Source organism: Balaenoptera borealis (assembly GCF_965194805.1).
Source record: "Balaenoptera borealis genome assembly, chromosome: 18".
Lineage (NCBI taxonomy): Eukaryota > Metazoa > Chordata > Mammalia > Artiodactyla > Balaenopteridae > Balaenoptera > Balaenoptera borealis.
In genome coordinates, this window is record NC_138877.1 from 69,289,065 (window position 1) to 69,312,676 (window position 23,612).

A 23,612-nucleotide genomic window follows, 5' to 3' on the forward strand; every position below is an offset into this window, starting at 1 on the left:
ACTTCCTGCTGAAGTTTTCTGAAAACCTTAAACTGCTGTAAAAGAGTAAAAATTAATTTTTTAATTAAAAATTCTCCTGAAGGTAAGATTTTTTAAGAAAATTAATAAGCAAGCCACAGAGGGGGAGAACATATTAATAACACATAAATCTGACAAAGGCTTTCTATCTGAAGTAAAGAGCTCCTGCAAATCAGTAATAATAAGGCCAACATCCTAATACAAAATGGGCAAAAACTTGAGTACAAGTGGCCAATAAGCACTAACGTGTAGGTGTTCAACATTATTAGTCCTAAGGGAAATGCATATTAAACTATGAAGAGATGTGGTTTCTCAGCCCCCAGTCTGGCTAGAAGTAGAAAGACTAACACCAGCACATGGTGGCAAGGCTGTGGAGCAAACTCCATTGCTGATGGGAGTATAAGTATGTTTTAATACTTTGGAAAACAGTTTGGCAGTTTTTGTAAAAGTAAACATACGTTCACCGTAGAACTTCCACTCCTAGATTTTTTACCCACAAGAAATGAAAACGTAAGTCCTCAAAAAAGACTTGTACAAAGAATGTTTATAGCGGCTTTGTTCATAAGAGTCACAAACTGGAAACAACCCAAATGCCCATCAACAAAAGGGTGAACGCATTTTAGTATGCTTGTATTATACAGTAGAGTACTACTCCACAATCGAAAAAGAATGAATGATCCAACTTGAATGAACCTCAGAAGAATTATAGCGGGCAAAAACCACACACGAGAATGCATATTTTTGAAGTTTGTTTATGTGACGCTATTGTTGAGCTGTTGTGGGGAAGATAAATGATGGAACTTAAGGTTTCTGAATTTCACTGTATGTAAATTGTATATTAATGTTGAACAACAAGTTGTTGAAATAATAGAGGCGGACTTCAGATATTATTGCACCAAATTATGATAATGATGATAGTGTCTCTTATTTAGCCTTTATGTGCCAAGCACCAGTCTAACCATTTTATACCTTTTATTTCATTTAATCAACATGTGAATTAAGTATTCTTATTGTCTTTGTCTTACTGATAAGGAAACTGAGGCACAAGGAGTATAGTAACTTGTAAAGGTCATGTAGCTTTTGTGGTCAGTGATCAATCAGTCAGACACGAGGGCCTGCAGGGGTGATGGTTAATCACCACCATCATTGCCTTTCTTCACTAGTTGTGCCCAAAGTTCAAATTGAGAACCATAAACCCTTATTGGTGGAAGAAGAAAATAGGCTTTGCATAATATTAAAATGTGTTTAAGATTATAAGTCATACTCTCCATTTCTAGATTCAGGTGTCATTTGTGTAATGCTAAGACTCCAGACTTGGTAACGTTCCTTAACTCTTTCTAGCACTATTTTGTGATACACATTCTTCTACACAGTCTCCTACATTCTAATGTACACATTTTAAACTGCATACAGTCAGAAGTCTATTCCTCCACTATAACAAGTTCTAGCTTTGAAGAGTTTCTCTGAAAATGCTGCTTTTATCTTTCTTCTGCAGTGAACTTTAATGTTGGAGTGTTGTAAGTTCTCACATAATAAGGCTTAGATTTTTGTTTGGTTTGGCAGTAGACTTCTGTTTAAAATTCTTTTAATCTGTTCATTCCATGCTTTGTATATTCATTTTGATAGCTGATGGCTTTGTGAAGAATTTTATGTGAATTTATCACACTAATAAAACTCTTCCTCCATCCCAACTTGCTAAAAGTGGGTTTTTCAGCAAATTGTTGAATTTTTGTCTTCTTTGGGTTTTTTTTTTTTTTTTTTCTGGAGGAAATAAGACGCAATTCATATGCTAGATCTAAAGTTTCATTAAAATTGCTTATGCCCTGTCTCAGGCATTTTAAGTGGGCCATCTGTCTAAACATCTCTCTCCTTTTTTTTCTGATCATTTCCTCGACTTATTCATGAACCATGGGAGGGCTCCTTTGTAGTCTCCATGTAGCTGGTTCTGTCTACCCCCACTGAATACATCTATGTGCTTGCATAACATATCTTTTCACCGTGCTGGAAATTCTCTGAACTTGGTGCAGATGAATGGCCCACTTTTCTGAAGGCCTTTTTCTTCCTGCAAAGATTTGTATGCAGAAGCTGACCTCTGCAGCCGTGGAATGCAGCATATTATTCTTGATCATTTTACAGACCACCCACTGTGAAAGTTATGATGAAGGATTGCTTAATGATTCTTTGACCACTAACATTGTTTTAACTCAGTATTTCACTCCTAAATAGGTAATGGCACAACTGTAAACCAGCATTTCTGAGTGTCTGATACTACGGTTTTGAGATGCTTATAATCCTTGATAACTAAAGATGCTGTTAGTTATGTTTACACAGAATCTGCTTTAACAAATGACATGCAATAGCAACATACTTGAGTTAGTATTCCTTGCACCTTTTTGAGTAAAGTATTCCAATAAGTTGAAATGTATTAGCATTAACAGTTGTGACAATCAGCTGACAGCTTTTTACCATAAAATGTAGAAAAATTTAGTTTAATTGAGCATATTCATTTTGGCTGACGATAATCAAAGTGGACAGGTCTGGGTAAGAGCTGTTATTTGATTTACTTTGTGAGTAGCTGTTTATGTGAATTCCTTTTTACTGGTTTGTTTGTTTGTTTTTGAAGTAGTAGCTTAAATGGTATCAGCTTTCCAGTTAACTAATAAGTCACATAGATGAAATTTTTGATCAGATATCAGCCTCTTTCACTAGACAGACACTTCAGACGAGGGGGCTCTTTTCTGTATATCATTACTACAGTGAGTTGAGTAAAGCTCCAAGACTCCCACCCCTCCCCCCCCCTTTCAGAGAGTTGTTCATAAAATCTTCTTTGAGACTGTTTTGGATTTAGTGAAGAAATATAATTCTTTTTTAAAATTTAAAATATAACTTTAGGTAATTATTATCATTATAGACATGTTTGTGCTGGTGGAGTTAATTTCATTGCTTCGAAGTAATTCTTGTTAATCTGGTTTCAATAATTTTGCAGAAATAGAGCACATATACTTTCAGGTTGATACGTATTATTGTCTTTATAGTTAATAGTTTATTTCTATTGTAGAGCTTATTGATATTTATATTGGGCATATATGCCCAACCCCATCCATTTTATTCAAAAACAAAACAAAACAAACTACTTTCAAACTTATGTAAAGCCAGAAGGAATCTTAGCAAACTTTGTTTGTAGAAGAGTGAACTCATATAAAGAGATTCCACAGTTTGTCCCTCTTTTCTTGGTGTCTCAAGGTCTTGCTGTCACAGAGAAGCCTCTTTCTATATGGTTAGAAAAGTGCTGCTTCAGGAGTCGTATGCTCAGAAGCAGCAGCAGCTTTCCCCTGTTGCCTCACCAACTCTGCTCTGATCCTTAATTTACAGGTGTGGAAATTTTGGTTCAAAAGGATTGAATGAGCTCCTGGTACAAAGCTAGTAAGAGAACGGGCTGAGATTAGACCTAAGCATTTCAACTCAGAAGAGCCTATGCTCTCTCTACAGGTCCTCTTGGGGCAGGTTCTAAAACATATGAAACAGATGTGGATCAAAATAAAACAGTGGAAAAATAAATAGTAGTTAGGTTCCAAAGAGTGGCGACTACATCTCGCCACCATCTGTAAGATTGCTTTCTGTGGGAAAATGTGTTCTGCTTTCGAACAGGATGTCAGGATCAACAACTTCCCAAGAAGCCTCTTGGGAAATTGGGCTCCACATTTGCTTGAAAGACTTATTGGGCCACTGAATTGTGAAAAGTATTAAGCGTATACTAGAGGTTAAGTAGAAAGGAGATCACTGAAGTTTGTACTATAATTAGGTGAGGAAGATAAATATTCTTTTTGAAAAATCTGTTAGTTTGAGAAGCAGAGAGAAGGAATTTAAAGTTTCCTTAATGGGATTTCAGTTATGGGGGAAAACAAGAGTATAGGCCTAGAGTTGGGACTAATCATCATAATAAAAATGAACACTTATATGCATTATTTAATTTTATCCTCAATACATCACTATGATGCAGACGCTATTATATCTTAATGTTATACATAAGGAAACAGACTTCTGCTCTGCTCAAGATCAGAGCTGATTAATGACAGAGCTGGGTTTTCTACCAACTTGGGCAAGTCACTCGCGCCTGAGTTTGTAACCACTGTGCTTGGTTCTCCCGCTCATGTCAGCTTGGCTCAGTTTGGTTTGTGAAGGAATTTCAGGCCTTGGCCCAACTAGATATACAAGTCAGAGAATAATCAGAAATAAAATTAAATGCAGAGAGTGGGGACTTATTCTTTAGGAAACTTGAATGATAGGTTGATTAATTAAGGTTTAACCTGATGTAAAATAGAAAACCGTGGAACAGTCTTGCGCAGGAGAGTGATCTAATTACCGAGGATAGCGGAGTCCAGGAAGGCAGGCTGCACAGTAACCTAGCTGTGAGGTGGTTTCTGTCGTCGCAGCACTCCTGAGCGGATGGGGCGTTCAGCTCATTTGAAGCTGAACCAGGTGAGCGTAGTGAGGTCGTGCACACCGTCCCAGGCCGCCGGGGGGAGCCTGGGAGCTCGAGGCTCACGCCGTGTCCCTGGGGAGACACGGCGTCTCCTGTGAGGGGCTTGGCACCTAGTGGATGCTCCACTGCTTCTTTCCCACTTTCCCCCTCAGCCCTTTCTCCCCAGCCTGTGCTGAGGCTTGAGGATATAAAATAAGGCATGATCTTGGGCTTTTAGGAGCCCACAGGCCAATGGGGGAGACAAACATGAACAAACAGATGCCCTGTGGACAAGATGCCAACAGAGGCCACGCTGGATCGCGGAGTCACCCTCCTCCTTTCCCTCCTCTCCGCCCCATGTGCCTTCTCTCTCTCTCTCCCCGCCCCTCCTCTCCCTCCTCTCTCCTCCCCTGTTGTTCTTTCAAGCTTTCGTGCGTGAAGCTCTGTCCTCTGAAACGATCCTCTTCAGATTGCCAAAAAAGAATCTTCCAGGCCTACAGTGTGCATTAGTCTTGATTTGTTTATGCATTTTTTTAAACTTTAATTTTTATCGGTGTAGTATTAAAAACATTTTCTTCATCTTCAGAAAATAATTCAGTAAGTAGTGTGCTGAATACAAATATTCACCTAAATTTATTAATCATCCTCCGTTAGACATCGTGACTAGAGGTGATTTGATTCTAATCATAATTTTTTTTTTGACTATGACTTTTTTTTTATTGACTACACAGAGACTCCTTTGAAATTCAGGGGGGTGTTAAATTAAAACGTAGCCTGCAACATTTTTTTAGAACTAAGAATTAAGCCAGAGTCTTGATACTACATGTTTAGTGCTTAGTCAATATTACTTCACAACTATAAATAATGTAAATATGCCATACTTAAATTAGGTTAATTCAGAAATCATTAAAATTTTGTTACTTTAAAAATTTGGGGGCTTCCCTGGTGGTGCAGTGGTTGAGAATCTGCCTGCCAATGCAGGGGACACGGGTTCGAGCTCTGGTCTGGGGAGATCCCACATGCCACGGAGCAGCTGGGCCCGTGAGCCACAACTACCGAGCCTGTGCATCTGGAGCCTGTGCTCCGCAACAAGAGAGGCCATGATAGTGAGAGGCCCGCGCACCGCGATGAAGAGTGGCCCCCGCTTGCCGCAACTAGAGAAAGCCCTCACACAGAAACGAAGACCCAACACAGCCAAAAATAAAAAAAAAATAAAAAAAATAAAATTGGGGAGAAACATTTGTATTCCAAAAATGTTTTTTGTCTCTGGCTGCTTGTCCCCATTTTTCTGGAGCACGTAATATTGATCATTCACAAGAAAAGACCTGTGTGTTAAGACTAGCATCACTGATGTTGTTTTCTCACCCAGACAAACAAACAAACAAGAAACTGAAACAAAACAGTTGGGCACAAGGAAACTTTTGGAGGTGATGGATATATTTATTACCTTGATTGTGGTGATGGTAACATGAGTGAATAAATATGTCCAAATGCATCAAATTGTATACATGTGCAGTTTTTTGCATACGAATTATAACTCAACCTGGAAGAAAAGAAAAGATTAGCATTGTAAGGTTTTAAAAACGGTCTTGAACAATGACCAAATATTGAAAAGAAATTAACATTGCTTAAAGAAGGTTAATTTTTGAAGGACTGTCAAAATTAAGCAGCTCAAATTCATAGACGAGGTGATGATACCACAGTTATTTCAGAATGACTGCTGTTGTCTTTGGAGTGTCGCTGTGTGTGTGTGTGTGTGTGTGTGTGTGTGTGTGTGTGTGTGTGTGTGCTTTTTTGTTTTTAATCTCTCTAGTTTCCATCTTAAAGCTTTTTTCCAAGGATAGAACCTTGTGAAATAAAATGTTCTGAAATGCAGGGTTTGGCGGTTTTACTCTGTACACTTAATGTCAGAGGAAAATCAGTTTACTGAGAGAGAATAATATAAAATTATTAACTCTTTTTCTTTTCTTTCTACTTCAGAGTGCCTATTGTAAAACCACAAGTGGCCAACTGGGAGCTCTCAATAAAACTGCATGATGAAGTTTATAATGTCGTAGCATCCAACAGTGGGCCAACATTCTCTGTGAGTTTTATTTTTTTTATTTTTGATAATCTTGAAATTACCTGTGAATATTTGAAACAATTTTTAACACGTTCCATGAGTCTCATCTTTTGAATCTGTGACATAGCTATGTATCTGTTTCATCTTCTTTAGGAAGCTGAACGTAAATGGAAGTTTTTGTCTCTTATGTTAAAGAGGAAATGTATTCCCAGACTTAGCCACATTCTAAAACCACTTCCTGACACCTGATTTTTCTTTTGTTATTGAGAATAACACTTTTGCCTTTGTTATAGAGAAGAGCATCTTTAATGATAATTCCAAATGTATGATAGCTGTGTTTCTTTTAAAACAAGTAATCTGAAGCCTCATGTAACATTTTCTTGAGATTTCATGTTGTGAGACATTCTTTAGGCTAAATTTACCTGACAGTGACATTCCTTTTGTTTAGAAGAACTTAAACCCCTTGGATAGTATCCATGACAGAACTGCTTTAGTTTAACATTGATCTTCTGTGGTATGAATGACATGTTTAAATTCTGTGGCTTAAGATTGCCAGAAAAATACCATGAAGAGTTACTGTTATTTATTCGTTCATTCATTCATTCATTCATTCATGCATGCCAGCCACACGGCTTGTGGGATATTAGTTCCCCGCAGGGACTGAACCCGGGCCCCAGCAGTGAAAGTGCCGAGTCCTAACCACTGGACCGCCAGGGAATTCCCAAGAGTTACTATTATAACTTGGGTCCTTTTTTACTTTCAGCATGAACCCACAGAAGCTGCTATATAGTTATATAGTTAGTATAATGAATATTATATGTTCATTATATATAGTATATAAGTTAGTATAATGAATATTAATCTACATTTCTCCTCTCATGGCTAAGTTGCATTGAGATGTCATTTTACTGGGGGGAAAATGACTTTTCATCAAAAGATTTAAACAGGATATGAAAATCAAAATAATATAATTTCATTGAAACAACACCCAGAGAGGCTTGAAGTATACGGCAGATTCTTGATCCCAGGTAGAAAATACTGCATCAAGAATTAATGAGAATTCATTTATTCAGCACATACTTATTACATACCTAATGTGTGCTAGCTAAGTATGAGGCTGTTACACTGGAGAAGGTGACATTCTATGTGGTTGTCAGAGTCACAAGTAAATGAGATTAATTCCTGAATTAAGGGTGGTCTCCTTGGTTGTCTTTAAATTTTGTGATTCATTCTGTATGCCAAAATTGCTAAAGCATTTGTTACTAAAAGATATTTCCCACAACTGTCTTAAAATGAAAACTATGATAAACAATGGTCTTATGATATAGTTTGTATGAATTTATGTGATTCTTTATGTTCCTCCTTTCTATCTGATTATTTTAAAAAATAGCTTTGTAAGTGGACACTTAACTGTACATCAGGTTGAGTAACAAATTACATGTATTGAATAGTAAAAAATATTATAGTGTAGTATTTTCCTCAGGGAAGGTTAACTCTACAAAAATGTAGACTTTAGCATAATTTTCAGTTCTGTACTGAGTCACCACTGAAGTGTTATTCTTAATCTGATACTCTGATACAGTGTTTCTCTAAGCAGTGCCTTGCCTTAATAAGAAAACTGCCCAGATTACTTCTTAGAGCTGTTATTTCGTTGTGCTTGTTTCAGATTCCGTGTTGGAAAGCTAGTAGAGACCATTGGCTTGACAGCTCAAATGGTGTCTTTTGAATTTTTCCTGTAGAATTACCCCCTGTTTTACTTTTTAGCTCATGAAGAAAGTAGGTTTATTTAAAAAACACATCAAAATTAATGCATTAAGAATTTCCCTGGAAAATATCCACCTTGATATATAGTACCAAAAACTACTTCCTGTATGTATTGGCTTAGCTACTATCAGAAGCATCAAACCTAATAAAAATGGAGTATTACTGATAGTATATCCCTTTTTCCTAACTGTATTTGGACTGAGCTTCATTTGACATCAGTATTATGAAAGGAGACAAGCTGAATAGTGTCACCCTCTGCCACATCAACAGAAAATTAATCAGCCTGGAGGTGACAGTCCAGGTTAATGACCCAAGAGGTAGTACGTATTTGTTTACCTCACAGTAATGTGTTCACGTTTTCTAAAGTTCTTTTATTAAAATTTTTAAAAAAATTATAAGGTATTTCAAATGAGGAAAATGTAGCAAATGTACAAATCTGCTATATAGGTCTCCTATTACAACAGAAAAACACCCCTAGATACAGCTAAATCTCTTCTTTACATCATCCCATCTGCCTCTTCCTCCCCAGCGGTGACAGCTGTCCTGAAGGTATCATGTGTCTTTCTTGTACACGTTGTTACACTTCAGTGTGCCATAATAATAGTGAAATATTTCATGTACCATAATAGTGAAAAAGAAAATTGTGAAAAATATATATACTTAATGATACCATTTATGTAAGATTTAAAAATACACAAAGCAAAAACAGTTCAATTTACAATAGCACCAAAAAGAATAAGATTACTTAGGAATAAACTGAAGACGTAGAGGACAAAGACTTGTACACTGGAAACAACAAAATGTTGCTGAAAGAAATTAAAGAGGACACAAATAAATGGAAAGCCATCTCAGGTTCATGGATTGGAAGACTTAATGTTGCTATAATGTTAATACTATCCAAAGCGATCTACAGATTCAGTGTCATCCCTATCAAAATCCCAACTGATTTTTTGCAGAAATAGAAGAAAAATCCAGAAATTCATATGGAATCTCAAGGGACCCCAAATAGTTAAAACAATTTTGAAAAAGAAGAACAAAGTTGGAGAGCTCACACTTCCTGATTTCAAAATTTATTACAAAACTGCAGTAATCAAAACTGTGGTACACTAGTAAGACAGACACATAGACCAATAGAATAGAATTGAGAGCCAGAAATAAACCTTTGGATATATAATCAAGTGATTTTTTAAAAATAAATTTATTTATTTACTTATTTATTATTTTTGGCTGCATTGGGTTTTTGTTGCTGTGCGCGGGCTTTTCTCTAGTTGTGGCGAGCGGGGGCTACTCTTTGTTGCGGTGCGAGGGCTTCTCATTGCGGTGGCTTCTTTTGTTGTGGGGCACCAGCTCTAGAGCGCAGGCTCAGTAGTTGTGGCGCACAGGCTTAGTTGCTCTGCGGAATGTGGGATCTTCCCAGACCAGGGCTCGAACCCTTGTCCCCTGCATTGGCAGGCAGATTCTTAACCACTGTGCCACCAGGGAAGTCCCTATAATCAAGTGATTTTTGACAGGAGTGCCAAGACCATTCCATAAGGAAAGGACAGTCTTTTCAACAAATAGTACTGGGAAAAGTGGATATCCACATGCAAAAGAATGAAGTTGGACCCTTACCTTACACCTCATGCAAAATTAACTCAAAATGTATTAAAGACCTAAATGTAAAAGCTAAAGCTGTAAAACTCTTAGACGAAAATAGGGGAAAAGCCTCATGATGTTGGATTTGATGATAATTTCTTGGGTATGACATCAAAAGCATAGGCAGCAAAAGAAAAATAGATAAGTTAGACTACATCAAAATTTAAAACTTTTGTGCATCAAACTCAACAAGTGAAAAGGCAGTCCGTGGAATGGGAGAAAATATTTGCATATATGTGATATATTTCCATATTATTCAGAATATAGAAAGAACTCAACAGCTGAAGAAACAACCTGATATAAAAATGGGCAACGGACTTGAATAGACATTTCTCCAAAGAAGATATAGACATGACCAACAAGCACATGAAAAGATGCTCAACATTGCTAACCATTAAGGAAACACAAATCAAAACTATAATTGGAGATAACTCACAGCAGTTAGGATGGCCACCATTAAAAAAAGAAGGGGAAAAAAAAAAAAAAAACCTCCAGAAAATAATAAGTGCTGGTGAAGAGGAGAGAAACTGGAACCCTTGTGCACTCTTGGTGCAGCTGCTGTGGAAGACAGTATTGTGGTTCTTCAAAAAAATTAAAAATAGAACTATCATATGATCCAGCAATTCCACTGCTAGGTGTTTATCCAAAAACTTGAAAGCAGGGTCTTGAAGAGATATTTGTACACTCATGTTTAGCAGCCTTATTCACAACAGCCAAGAGGTGGAAGCAACCCAAGGGTCCAGTGACAAGTGAATGGGTAAATAAAATATGTTATATCATAAAATGAAATGTTATTTAGCCTTTAAAAGGAAGAAAATTCTGACACCTTTTGTCAGAATTCATTACAAATTTGATACAAGCCAATGCAAATTAGTATTTTAGTGAAAAAAATTTTAAAGTAGGGAGGATGAAAATTTGGGGAAATAAAGAAAGCAGTGAAGAAGTAGTAGAAGATAAAGTATTTTATGTGTTTTAGGTTTTTATTCTAACTGAATACAAGTGTCAGAATGAATAGCAGAATTAAGAAGTATACGACCTGGTAAATACAAAGTTGAAATATTATTTAGCTTATTAAGATGATAAACTTATAAATGTAAAAAACAAATTGATTTTTTATCTATATTTTCATGGTTCCCTTCTGGATTCCCAAGATGTTTTCCACTTCTCTTTTATTCTGCATAACACAAAACTGCTCAAAATAGTTCAGGATAAAAGAAAAGATTAATGTGTTTATCTTAAAGATGATGGACTAAATTCATATTGAAGACAATTCACTTTGAAGAAAAATGTCAGAGTACTCTTGATATGAAGAAAATTAGCTTAGGAATTTGGCCTTCCCAAGGATGAAAAAATGAGCACTGTACATGCACTGAAAAAAGTTTTTTGTCCAATATTTCATGTTAACTACTAATAAACTAGGAAAAAGTTATATATGATCCTAGATATTGAATTAGATATTCTTTGTCACAGTGATCCACTGATAGACATTTTTCTACGGACCTTGTAAACTGCTTCTTAAGAATAATCAGAATCTTTAGATTATTGAATTTTGGCATATCAATGTAATTTTTGTGCTAATGGTTATAAAGAAAAATCTAAATGATCTAAAATAACATTTAGTATTAAGGTCAAGGAAAATAATACTTTGGTTTCTAAAAAAATTTTTCAGTTTATTTTCCTAAATGTGTGGTTTTTTTTTTTTTGCTTCTTATAATAAAGGTCAAAAGCTAACTTTTTGATAGGCATAAAACTTCGCTACCATTTTAAATTACAGTCACAATCCTTTCATTCTTTCAATTTCAAGTAAGTTTTGTATTGATAAAATTTATATTAGAAGTTAAATGGCGGGACTTCTCTGGTGGTGCAGTGGTTAAGAATCTGCCTGCCAATGCAGGGGACACGGGTTCAATTCCTGGCCCTGGAAGATTGCACATGCCACGGAGCAGCTAAGCCCGTGCGCCGCAACTAATGAGCCTGCACTCTAGAGCCCGCAAGCCACAGCTACTGAGCCCGTGCGCCACAACTACTGAAGCCCGCACGCCTAGAGCCCATGCTCCGCAACAAGAGAAGCCACCGCAATGAGAAGCCTGCACACCGCAATGAAGAGTAGCCCCTGCTCGCAGCAACTAGAGAGAAAGCCTGTGCGCAGCAACGAAGATCCAATGCAGCCAAAAATAAATTAAAAAAAAAAAAAGTTAAATGGCAAAGATTCACTTCTGGAACAGCAGCAAACCAACTATAATTGCTGAATATTATTTAAAAAAATCTCTGCAGATTATATGTTGTTGTATGTCGAAAATTCTACGAAACCCATTAAGAAACTACTACAAATAGTAAACAAATTTAGCAAGGGTACAGGATACAAAATAAATATATAAAAATCAAGTGTATTTCTGTGCACTTTCAATGAACCATCCAAAAATAAAATTATGAAAACCATTTCATTAACAAGAGCATGAAAAGAATAAAATGCTTAGGAGTAAATTTAACAAAAGAAATACAAAACCTATACTGTGAAAACTACAAACTATTGAAAAGAATTAAGATCCAAATAAATAAAGATCATTTCATATTCATGAATTAAATGACTAAATATTAAGATGGCAGTACTTCCCAAATTGGTCTACAGATTCAGTGTAATTCCTATCAGAATCCAAGCTTTATTTTTGTCAGAAATTGACAAGGTGATACTATTAACATTCAAATAGAAATGTAAGGAATCCAGAATAGCCAAAATAATCTTGAAAAAAAGAACAAAGTTGGAGAACTTAGTTCCCCCTTTCAAAACTTATTACAAAATTGTCTTGAAATCAAGACAGTGTAGTATTTGCATAAAGAAACATACAGATCAGTAGAATAAAAATGAGAATCCAGAAGCAAATCCATAAATGTATGGTCAAGTGATTTTTGACGAAGGTGCCAAAATAATTCAGTGGGGAAAGAATAATCTTTTCAACAAATGGTGCTGGAACAATTGGGTATCCATATGTAGAAGAATGAAGTTGGGTCCCTACCTCGTAGTGAGTTAATATAAAAAAATTAACCCAAGGGACTTCCCTGGTGGTCCAGTGGTAAGGAATCCGCCTTCCAATGCAGAAGATGCGGGTTAAACCCCTGGTTGGGGAACTAGGATCCCACATGCCACGGGGCACAGCTCAACCCATGCGCCATAACTACTGAGCTCGCGCACCTCAACGAGAGAGCCCGCGTGCCACAAACTAAAGAGCCCACGTGCTCTGGAGCCCACACGCCACAACTAGAGAAGAGAAAACCCGCATGCCACAACTAGAGAGAAGCCCGCGTGCCGCAACGAAAGATCCCGCATGCTTCAATGAAGATCCTGCGTGGTGCAACTAAGACCCAACACAGCCAAAAAAAAAAAACATAATAATTAACCCCAAATGGATAAATGATGTAAATAGAGCAAGAAAACTCTTAGAAGAAAACATAGGGGTACATCTTCATGACCTTGCATGTGGCATTGGTTTCTTATTTGACACCAAAAGCATAAGCAATAAAAGAAAAAAATAGATAAATTGATCTTTGTCAAAATGTAAAACTTTGCTTCAAAGGATACTAACAAGAAATTGAAAAGACAAACCACAGAATGGGAAAAAATATTTGCAAATCATATATCAAGTGAAGCACTTGTATTTAAAGTACTTAAAGAACACTTAAAACTTAATAATAAAGACAACCCAATATAAAAATGGGCAGAGAACCTAAACAGACATTTCTGAAAGAAAATATCCAGTTGCCAATAAGCAAATGCACAGGTGTTCAAAATCATTAGTCATCAGGGAAATGCAAATCAAAACCACAATGAGATATCACCTCACACCCACTAGAATGGCTATAATAAGAAAGTCAGATAATAACAAATACGGATGAAGATGTAGAGAAATTGGAGCCCTAATACACTGTTGGTGGGAGTGTAAAATGGTGCAACCACTTTGGAAAACAATCTCGCATTTCCTCAAAAGGTTAAACACCTGGGTTATCCAGAACCTTGACTCAGTTCTATCATGAGTATTTTATCATGAATATTTAAGTAAGTATTTTTAGACTTATTTATATCCTTGTTACTGTGGTGGATGTATTTTACCTTTTAAATAATATTTCAAATAATAATTTTTCCAAATAATAGTTATCGGGCTAGATGCCAGCAACTAAAAGACAAATTAAATAGGAGTATATGTTTGTTTACCCTTTCTGAAAATAATTTGATAACATTGATATTCTCCAGTCTACTAATTCTACATCTAGAAATCCATCCCAAGGAAGCAGTGAAAATTTGCTAATATGAACATGGTATTGCGTTTGGGGGGAAAAAGATGAATTAATGGCAGTTTCCCTTAGAGATATCCACGTAAACAGTCTCTACTTATGATGGTAAAGGAGAGTTGAAAGTGATTAAAATACAGAGATAAATGCTTTAATGGAGGTGCCTTCAACGAATTAAATCCGTGAGAAAGAGAGCTAAGGACTCAACTGCCTGGGGGAAAGGAAAGATGTAGGGGGAGATGAAGAAGTTCTAGATGGCAGAGATGACTAATGAATAACCATTTAGAACATGATTTATACATAAGCCAGGACTTGCCTCTAAATCAGAGTATAAGAAGGTGAGGAAAAACATTGGGACGTGGTGGCATGGGAGAGCAAAGCTTGTCGAAAAATCAGACATCTTTTATAGATAATTTTAGTTTTTTATTATGGGAGTATTTACTTTCTTTATTGTTATTGTCCAGAAATAGTAGAGTGAGAAAAGGATTTCCTTGTCTTGTAGTTGTATTATTGTTTTTTTTTTTTGTTTTTTTTTTTGAAATAGAGAGAAAGTCTTATTTATTTATTTATTTATGGCTGTGTTTGGTCTCCGTTTCTGTGCAAGGGCTTTCTCTAGTTGCGGCAAGTGGGGGCCACTCTTCATCGCGGTGCGCGGGCCTCTCACCATCGCGGCCTCTCTTGTTGTGGAGCACAGGCTCCAGACGCGCAGGCTCAGTAACTGGCTCACGGGCCCAGTTGCTCCGTGGCATGTGGGATCCTCCCAGACCAGGGCTCGAACCTGTGTCCCCTGCATTGGCAGGCAGATTCTCAACCACTGCGCCACCAGGGAAGCCCCTGTATTATTGTTTTTGATACTTACTTTAGCCTATTCAAAGGTATTTTCATGAGGCAACTGATTACTCTGGTCTATTCTATTGAGTATGTTCCTTGTCTCAAGCTCTGTGGTAAACACTTTACATTTGTTGTTGTAAATGAGATAGTGGTAAGCCACAAGGTAGATGTTATTAGCCTTAGTTTACAGAAGAGTTGGAAACTGAGGTTCAGAAATACTAAGTAAGGTAGCTGAAGTCACACAGCTCGGGAGTGTAGACTCTAAGATTAAACGCAGATCAGTATGATTCCAAGGCCTGTGAACTAGTACCTCTCTGTATCTAACTTTACAAAGTAGTTTTGCTAGAGAAAATTCTGAGAAATAGTAGCACTGACATGGAAAATTAGCTCTGTCAGACTGTGGATAAATCTTTGTTAATATAAGGAATAATACACTTACTTCTAGCCAGAACAGTTTTGTCACATGATAAGCGGAATTTTCTTTGTGATTGCTGAACATTGAGGCTCAAGTCATACCATTTAAAGGAAGCATAGAAGGCATTGCAAGGACATGAATAAATCACACAGTATTACACCCACAATGTACAGTTTTACAAAGTATACAATTAGAGATACTGGTTAAGAGTAACTGTCAGAAAGCATTTTTAGTATCTTATTACCTCTTGTAGATGTTAACGTATTTTTCAAATTATGTTAAAATTCAAAATACTGATTTTTAGTGGTGATTTTACAGTCTTGTCCAAGTAATAATTTTTTAGAGACATACAAGGTTTGAAATAGGTAAGATTTTTTGCATCTAAAAGATTTTGTTTGTGCTTTCATTTTTTTAATAATGTTCATTTTGGTTGATGTAAAATTGTCTCAACTTTAGATGCTTGTGGTGGAGGGAGGGAAATGTTTTGTAGTAGTCATATTATTGAAATTACCAACCTTTATTTTTCTTCTCAAAGAAAGAATATGGTGATGAACATAAGAATAAAAAATAATAATTACATATGGATGCATAATAAGAAATAATTATATACGCATTGTTTGAGGTTTTTCTTTCTCTAATATAGCCAACCCTTTCCCATTTGTTCTACCACCATGCATTTTGTTCTAGATTTCTTGACTAAGAAAACATTCCACCAGAGTTTGTTTTGATATTTAGAGAACATTTTGAAATTGTGGTTTTAGGTAGAGCTATTTAAGTATTTTTATGTAACATTTTCATAAAGATGAAGAATTAAATGAACTTAGCGTATACCAATAAATAATCTTGTGCACAAATTAACATTTTCTTTATGTTTTCAAATATTAATGAAAAGAACCTTAAATGTATCTTCAGTAGAGTTTATACCTGCATTGTACGTCATAATCTGTTTCTTTCATCCCATTTGTAGAGAGTAATGCTAAATCATGCAGTTACTGGAATTTGTATAGGGACATGGTAAGAATCATGGTTGTTCTTTTAAAGAAATAATTTTCAAATACCCTTCTTAGGGAAAAAACATTATTATATCTCTCCTTTTGCCTCTATGGTCAATTTTTAGAATAGACTCTTATTCTTGAACATAAAAAGGACAATAGCAAACAAAGTCAGATAACTATTACATTTATATCTATGGTAGACTTTTTTTTTTCTTTTTAAGATATATTTTCCCTTAACTTTTTTTTAAAATTAATTAATTAATTTGTTTATTTTTTGGCTGTGTTGGGTCTTCGTTTCTGTGCGAGGGCCTTCTCCAGTTGCGGCGAGTGGGGGCCACTCCTCATCGCGGTGCGTGGGCCTCTCACTGTCGCGGCCTCTCTTGTTGCGGAGCATAGGCTCCAGATGCGCAGGCTCAGCAGTTGTGGCTCACGGGCCCAGTTGCTCTGCAGCATGTGGGATCCTCCCAGACCAGGGCTTGAACCCGTGTCCCCTGCATTGGCAGGCAGACTCTCAACCACTGAGCCACCAGGGAAGCCCTATGGTAGACTTTTTAATAAAAATTTATCTATGGCTTAAGTGTACAGTAGGCAAACAGAAAAAGAAAAGAACATTTTTATAGTAGCATTTTAAAATGACTACCAGAGTGGGGAATTCCCTGACAGTCCAGTGGTTAGGACTCCGCACTTCCACTGCAGGAGACAAGGGTTCAATCCTTGGTTGGGGAACTAATATCCCGCATGCCACACAGAGCGGCAAAAATAATAATAATAAAATGAATACCATAGTACTGTTAGAGGCTTATAATAAAAGACTATAATCCTGTTTAGAAAATTTACTTATAGTACATGATAAATGTAAGAAAATTGAAGCAAGTTTTCAAAGTTATGCAATATTTTATATTTAAAACATTTATTTCATTTTTTTTTTCTTGTGACAGTAATTCAGTGTTATGATCATGTAAACTCCTTCTCTTATTAGGTAATTTTTTCACTTGGACCTTTTTCCCCCCAGTTTTTAAAGCTGTCCTAGACAAAGCAACAAAAAATATTATCCTATTTGAGGAAAATATTTTCTGTTAATGGATTTTTTTAATGGAAACACATAATATTGTATAAAAATGGAATTCTTTCACTTTGGCAAAAACATTTGTTTTCTTGATTAAATTGTCCATTTGAGAAAAAAATTACTGAGAAATAAGTCAAGGTAATGCTAAACAAAAGTTAAATTTTTCTGCTAAAAATATAAAACCATCATAAGTAAAGCCAATACAGAAGTCAGCAGACCAGAGGGAAAGTTTGTAGCTTATTTTAGTGACAAAAGGGGAATGTTCTTAGTGTATAAAGAACTCTTACAAATCAATATGAAAAATACTAACCACCCAGGTAAAAAATGTTCAAAGATGACTTGTAGCAAAGGAAATATAAATGGCTCCTGCACAATGACAAAATGTGCTAAACTACACAGAGAAATTCAAGTTAAAATACTATTTTCCACCTACATTTTGACAAACATGAAAATTTTGATAATTTCTAATTTTATTAGGTTGTAGGAAAATAGGCCCACATATATTATTGGTAGGTGTATAAATTGATAAAAGCCTCCATGGAGAGCAATTTGACAGTGAATTTATACTACAGGATATGTTCACATGTGGGAGATACACAAGTATGTTCATAGCGGTATTGTGTGTAACAGCAGAAGACTGGAGACAACTGAAATGCCCATCAAAATGGGATAATTAAATAAGTATAGTACATACTTATAGTGTGTGTAAGTACATCCATATTCTTTTTTTTTCAATTTATTTATTTATTTTTAAAACATCTTTATTGAAGTATAATTGCTTCACAATGGTGTGTTAGTTTCTGCTTTATAACAAAGTGAATCAGCTACACATATACACACGTTCCCATATCTCCTCTCTCCCGCATCTCCCTCCCTCCCACCCTCCGCATCCCACCCCCCCAGGCGGTCACAAAGCACCGTGCTGATCTCCCTGTGCTATGCGGATGCTTCCCACTAGCTATCTATTTTACATTTGGTAGTGTATATATGTCCATGACACTCTCTCATCCTGTCACATCTCACCCCTCCCCCTCCCCATATCCTCAAGTCCATTCTTTAGTAGGTCTGTGTCTTTATTCCCATCTTGCCACTAGGTTCTTCATGACCTTTTTTTTTTTTTCCTTAGATTCCATATATATGTGTTAGCATACTGTATTTGTTTTTCTCTTTCTGACTTACTTCGCTCTGTATGACAGACTCTAACTCCATCCACCTCATTACAAATACCTCCATTTCATTTCTTTTTATGGCTGAGTAATATTCCATTGTATATATGTGCCACATCTTCTTTATCCATTCATCCGATGATGGACACTTAGGTTGCTTCCATGTCCTGGCTATTGTAAATAGAGCTGCAATGAACATTTTGGGACATGACTCTTTTTGAATTATGGTTTTCTCAGGGTATATGCCCAGTAGTGGGATTGCTGGGTTGTATGGTAGTTCTATTTGTAGTTTTTTAAGGAACCTCCATACTGTTCTCCATAGTGGCTGTATCAATTTACATTCCCACCAACAGTGCAAGAGTGTTCCCTTTCCTCCACACCCTCTCCAGCATTTATTGTTTCTAGATTTTTTGATGATGGCCATTCTGACTGGTGTGAGATGATACCTCATTGTAGTTTTGATTTGCATTTCTCTAATGATTAATGATGTTGAGCATTCTTTCATGTGTCTGTTGGCCATCTGTATATCTTCTTTGGAGAAATGTCTATTTAGGTCTTTTGCCCATTTTTGGATTGGGTTGTTTGTTTTTTTATTATTGAGCTGCATGAGCTGCTTGTAAATCTTGGAGATTAATCCTTTGTCAGTTGCTTCATTTGCAAATATTTTCTCCCAGTCTGAAGGTTGTCTTTTGGTCTTGTTTATGGTTTCCTTTGCTGTGCAAAAGCTTTTAAGTTTCACTAGGTCCCATTTGTTTATTTGTGTTCTTATTTCCATTTCTCTAGGAGGTGGGTCAAAAAGGATCTTGCTGTGATTTATGTCATAGAGTGTTCTGCCTATGTTTTCCTCTAAGAGTTTGATAGTGTCTGGCCTTACACTTAGGTCTTTAATCCATTTTGAGTTTATTTTTGTGTATGGTGTCAGGGAGTGTTCTAATTTCATACTTTTACATGTACCTGTCCAATTTTCCCAGCAGCACTTATTGAAGAGGCTGTCTTTTCTCCACTGTATATGCTTGCCTCCTTTGTCAAAGATAAGGTGACCATATGTGTGTGGGTTTATCTCTGGGCTTTCTATCCTGTTCCATTGATCTATATTTCTGTTTTTGTGCCAGTACCAAACTGTCTTGATTACTGTAGCTTTGTAATATAGTCTGAAGTCAGGGAGCCTGATTCCTCCAGCTCCAGTTTTCTTTCTCAAGATTGCTTTGGCTATTCGGGGTCTTTTGTGTCTCCATACAAATTGTGAAATTTTTTGTTCTAGTTCTGTGAAAAATGCCAGTGGTAGTTTGATAGGGATTGCATTGAATCTGTAGATTGCTTTTGGTAGTAGAGTCATTTTCACAATGTTGATTCTTCCAATCCAAGAACATGGTATATGTCTCCATCTATTTGTATCATCTTTAATTTCTTTCATCAGTGTCCTATAATTTTGTGCATACAGGTCTTTTGTCTCCTTAGGTAGGTTTATTCCTAGATATTTTATTCTTTTTGTTGCAATGGTAAACGGGAGTGTTTTCTTAATTTCACTTTCAGATTTTTCAACATTAGTATATAGGAATGCAAGAGATTTCTGTGCATTAACTTTGTATCCTGCTACTTTATGAAATTCATTGATTAGCTCTAGTAGTTTTCTGGTGGCAGTTTTAGGATTCTCTATGTATAGTATCATGTCATCTGCAAACAGTGACAGCTTTACTTCTTTTCCGATTTGGATTCCTTTTATTTCTTTTTCTTCTCTGATTGCTGTGGCTAACACTTCCAAAACTATGTTGAATAATAGTGGTGAGAGTGGCAACCTTGTCTTGTTCCTGATCTTAGTGGAAATGGTTTCAGTTTTTCACCATTGAGGACAATGTTGGCTGTGGGTTTGTCATATATGGCCTTTATTATGTTGAGGAAAGTTCCCTCTATGCCTACTTTCTGCAGGGCTTTTATCATAAATGGGTGTTGAATTTTGTCAAAAGCTTTCTCTGCATCTATTGAGATGATCATATGGTTTTTCTCCTTCAATTTGTTAATATGATGTATCACGTTGATTGATTTGCGTATATTGAAGAATCCTTGCATTCCTGGAATAAACCCCACTTGATCATGGTGTATAATCCTTTTAATGTGCTGTTGGATTCTGTTTGCTAGTATTTTGTTGAGGATTTTTGCATCTATGTTCATCAGTGATATTGGCCTGTAGTTTTCTTTCTTTGTGACATCTTTGTCTGGTTTTGGTATCAGGGTGATGGTGGCCTCGTAGAATGAGTTGAGGAGTGTTCCTCCCTCTGCAATATTTTGGAAGAGTTTGAGAAGGATAGGTGTTAGCTCTTCTCTAAATGTTTGATAGAATTCGCCTGTGAAGCCATTTGGTCCTGGGCTTTTGTTTGTTGGAAGATTTTTAATCACAGTTTCAATTTCAGTGCTTGTGATTGGTCTGTTCATATTTCCTATTTCTTCCTGGTTCATTCTCGGCAGGTTGTGCATTTCTAAGAATCTGTCCATTTCTTCCAGGTTGTCCATTTTATTGGCATAGAGTTGCTTGTAGTAATCTCTCATGATCGTTTGTATTTCTGCAGTGTCAGTGGTTACTTCTCCTTTTTCATTTCTAATTCTATTGATTTGAGTCTTCTCCCTTTTTCTCTTGATGAGTCTGGCTAATGGTTTATCAATTTTGTTTATCTTCTCGAAGAACCAGCTTTTAGTTTCATTGATATTTGCTATTGTTTCCTTCATTTCTTTTTCATTTATTTCTGATCTGATCTTTATGATTTCTTTCCTTTTGCTAGCTTTGGGGTTTTTTTGTTCTTCTTTCTCTAATTGCTTTAGGTGCAAGTTTAGGTTGTTTATTCAAGATGTTTCCTGTTTCTTGAGGTAGGCTTGTATTGCTATAAACTTCCCTCTTAGCACTGCTTTTGCTGCATCCCATAGGTTTTGGGTCGTCGTGTCTCCATTGTCATTTGTTTCTAGGTATTTTTTGATTTCCCCTTTGATTTCTTCAGTGATCACTTCGTTATTAAGTAGTGTATTGTGTAGCCTCCATGTGTTTGTATTTTTTACAGATCTTTTCCTGTAATTGATATCTAGTCTCATAGCGTTGTGGTCGGAAAAGATACTTGATACGATTTCAATATTCTTAAATTTACCAAGGCTTGATTTGTGACCCAAGATATGATCTATCCTGGAGAATGTTCCATGAGCACTTGAGAAAAATGTGTATTCTGTTATTTTTGGGTGGAATGTCCTATAAATATCAATTAAGTCCATCTTGTTTAATGTATCATTTAAAGCTTGTGTTTCCTTATTTATTTGCATTTTGGATGATCTGTCCCTTGGTGAAAGTGGGGTGTTAAAGTCCCCTACTATGATTGTGTTACTGTCGATTTCCCCTTTTATGGCTGTTAGTATTTGCCTTATGTACTGAGGTGCTCCTATGTTGGGCGCATAAATATTTACAAGTGTTATATCTTCTTCTTGGATCGATCCCTTGATTATTATATAGTGTCCTTCTTTGTCTCTTGTAGTAGTCTTTATTTTAAAGTCTATTTTGTCTGATATGAGAATCGCTACTCCAGCTTTCTTTTGATTTCCATTAGCATGGAATATATTTTTCCATCCCCTCACTTTCAGTCTGTATGTGTCTCTAGGTCTGAGGTGGGTCTCTTGTAGACAGCATATATATGGGTCTTGCTTTGGTATCCATTCAGCCAGTCTGTGTCTTTTGGTGGGAGCATTTAATCCATTTACATTTAAGGTAATTATCGATATGTATGTTCCCATTCCCATTTTCTTAAATATTTTATGTTTGTTATTGTAGGTGTTTTCCTTCTCTTGTGTTTCTTGCCTAGAGAAGTTCCTTTAGCATTTGTTGTAAAGCTGGTTTGGTGGTGCTGAACTCTCTCAGCTTTTGCTTGTCTGTAAAGGTTTTAATTTCTCTGTCAAATCTGAATGAGATCCTTGCTGGGTAGAGTAACCTTGGTTGTAGGTTTTTCTCCTTCATGACTTTAAGTATATCCTGCCACTCCTGGCTTGCAGAGTTTCTGCTGAAAGATCAGATGTTAACCTTATGGGGATTCCCTTGTGTGTTATTTGTTGTTTTTCCCTTGCTGCTTTTAATATGTTTTCTTTATATTTAATTTTTGATAGTTTGATTAATATGTGTCTTGGCATGTTTCTCCTTGGATTTATCCTGTGTGGGACTCTCTGTGCTTCCAGGACTTGATTGACTATTTCCTTTCCCATATTAGGGACGTTTTCAACTATAATCTCTTCAAATATTTTCTCAGTCCCTTTCTTTTTCTCTTCTTCTTCTGGGACCCCTATAATTCGAATGTTGGTGCGTTTAATGTTGTCCCAGATGTCTCTGAGACTGTCCTCAGTTCTTTTCATTCTTTTTTCTTTATTCTGCTCTGCAGTAGTTATTTCCACTATTTTATCTTCCAGGTCACTTATCGGTTCTTCTGCCTCAGTTATTCTGCTATTGATCCCGTCTAGAGTATTTTTAATTTCATTTATTGTGTTTTTCATCATTGCTTGGTTCCTCTTTAGTTCTTCTACATCCTTGTTAAATGTTTCTTGCATTTTGTCTATTCTATTTCCAAGATTTTGGATCATCTTTACTATCATTATTCTGAATTCTTTTTCAGGTAGACTGCTTATTTCCTCTTCATTTGTTAGGTCTGGTGTATTTTGACCCTGCTCCTTCACCTGCTGTGTGGTTTTTTGTCTTCTCATTTTGCTTATCTTACTGTGTTTGGGGTCTCCTTTTCACAGGCTGCAGGTTCGTAGTTCCCGTTGTTTTTGGTATCTGTCCCCAGTGGCTAAGGTTGGTTCAGTGGGTTGTGTAGGCTTCCTGGTGGAGGGGACTAGTGCCTGTGTTCTGGTGGATTAGGTTGGATCTTGTCTTTCTGGTGGGCACGTCCACGTCTG

The 23,612-nt window shown here is 36.4% G+C and overlaps 1 protein-coding gene across 2 annotated transcripts in view; it reads left to right on the forward strand.

The window, feature by feature from the left end:
• Positions 1-23,612, forward strand: part of PCCA (propionyl-CoA carboxylase subunit alpha) — a 369,304-nt gene that overhangs the window by 225,938 nt on the left and 119,754 nt on the right. For both annotated transcript variants that reach the window (XM_082366113.1, XM_082366112.1), the window contains exon 19: positions 6,461-6,563. In XM_082366113.1, coding sequence (XP_082222239.1) covers positions 6,461-6,563 — 103 coding nt within the window. The remainder of the gene's footprint in view (positions 1-6,460; positions 6,564-23,612) is intronic.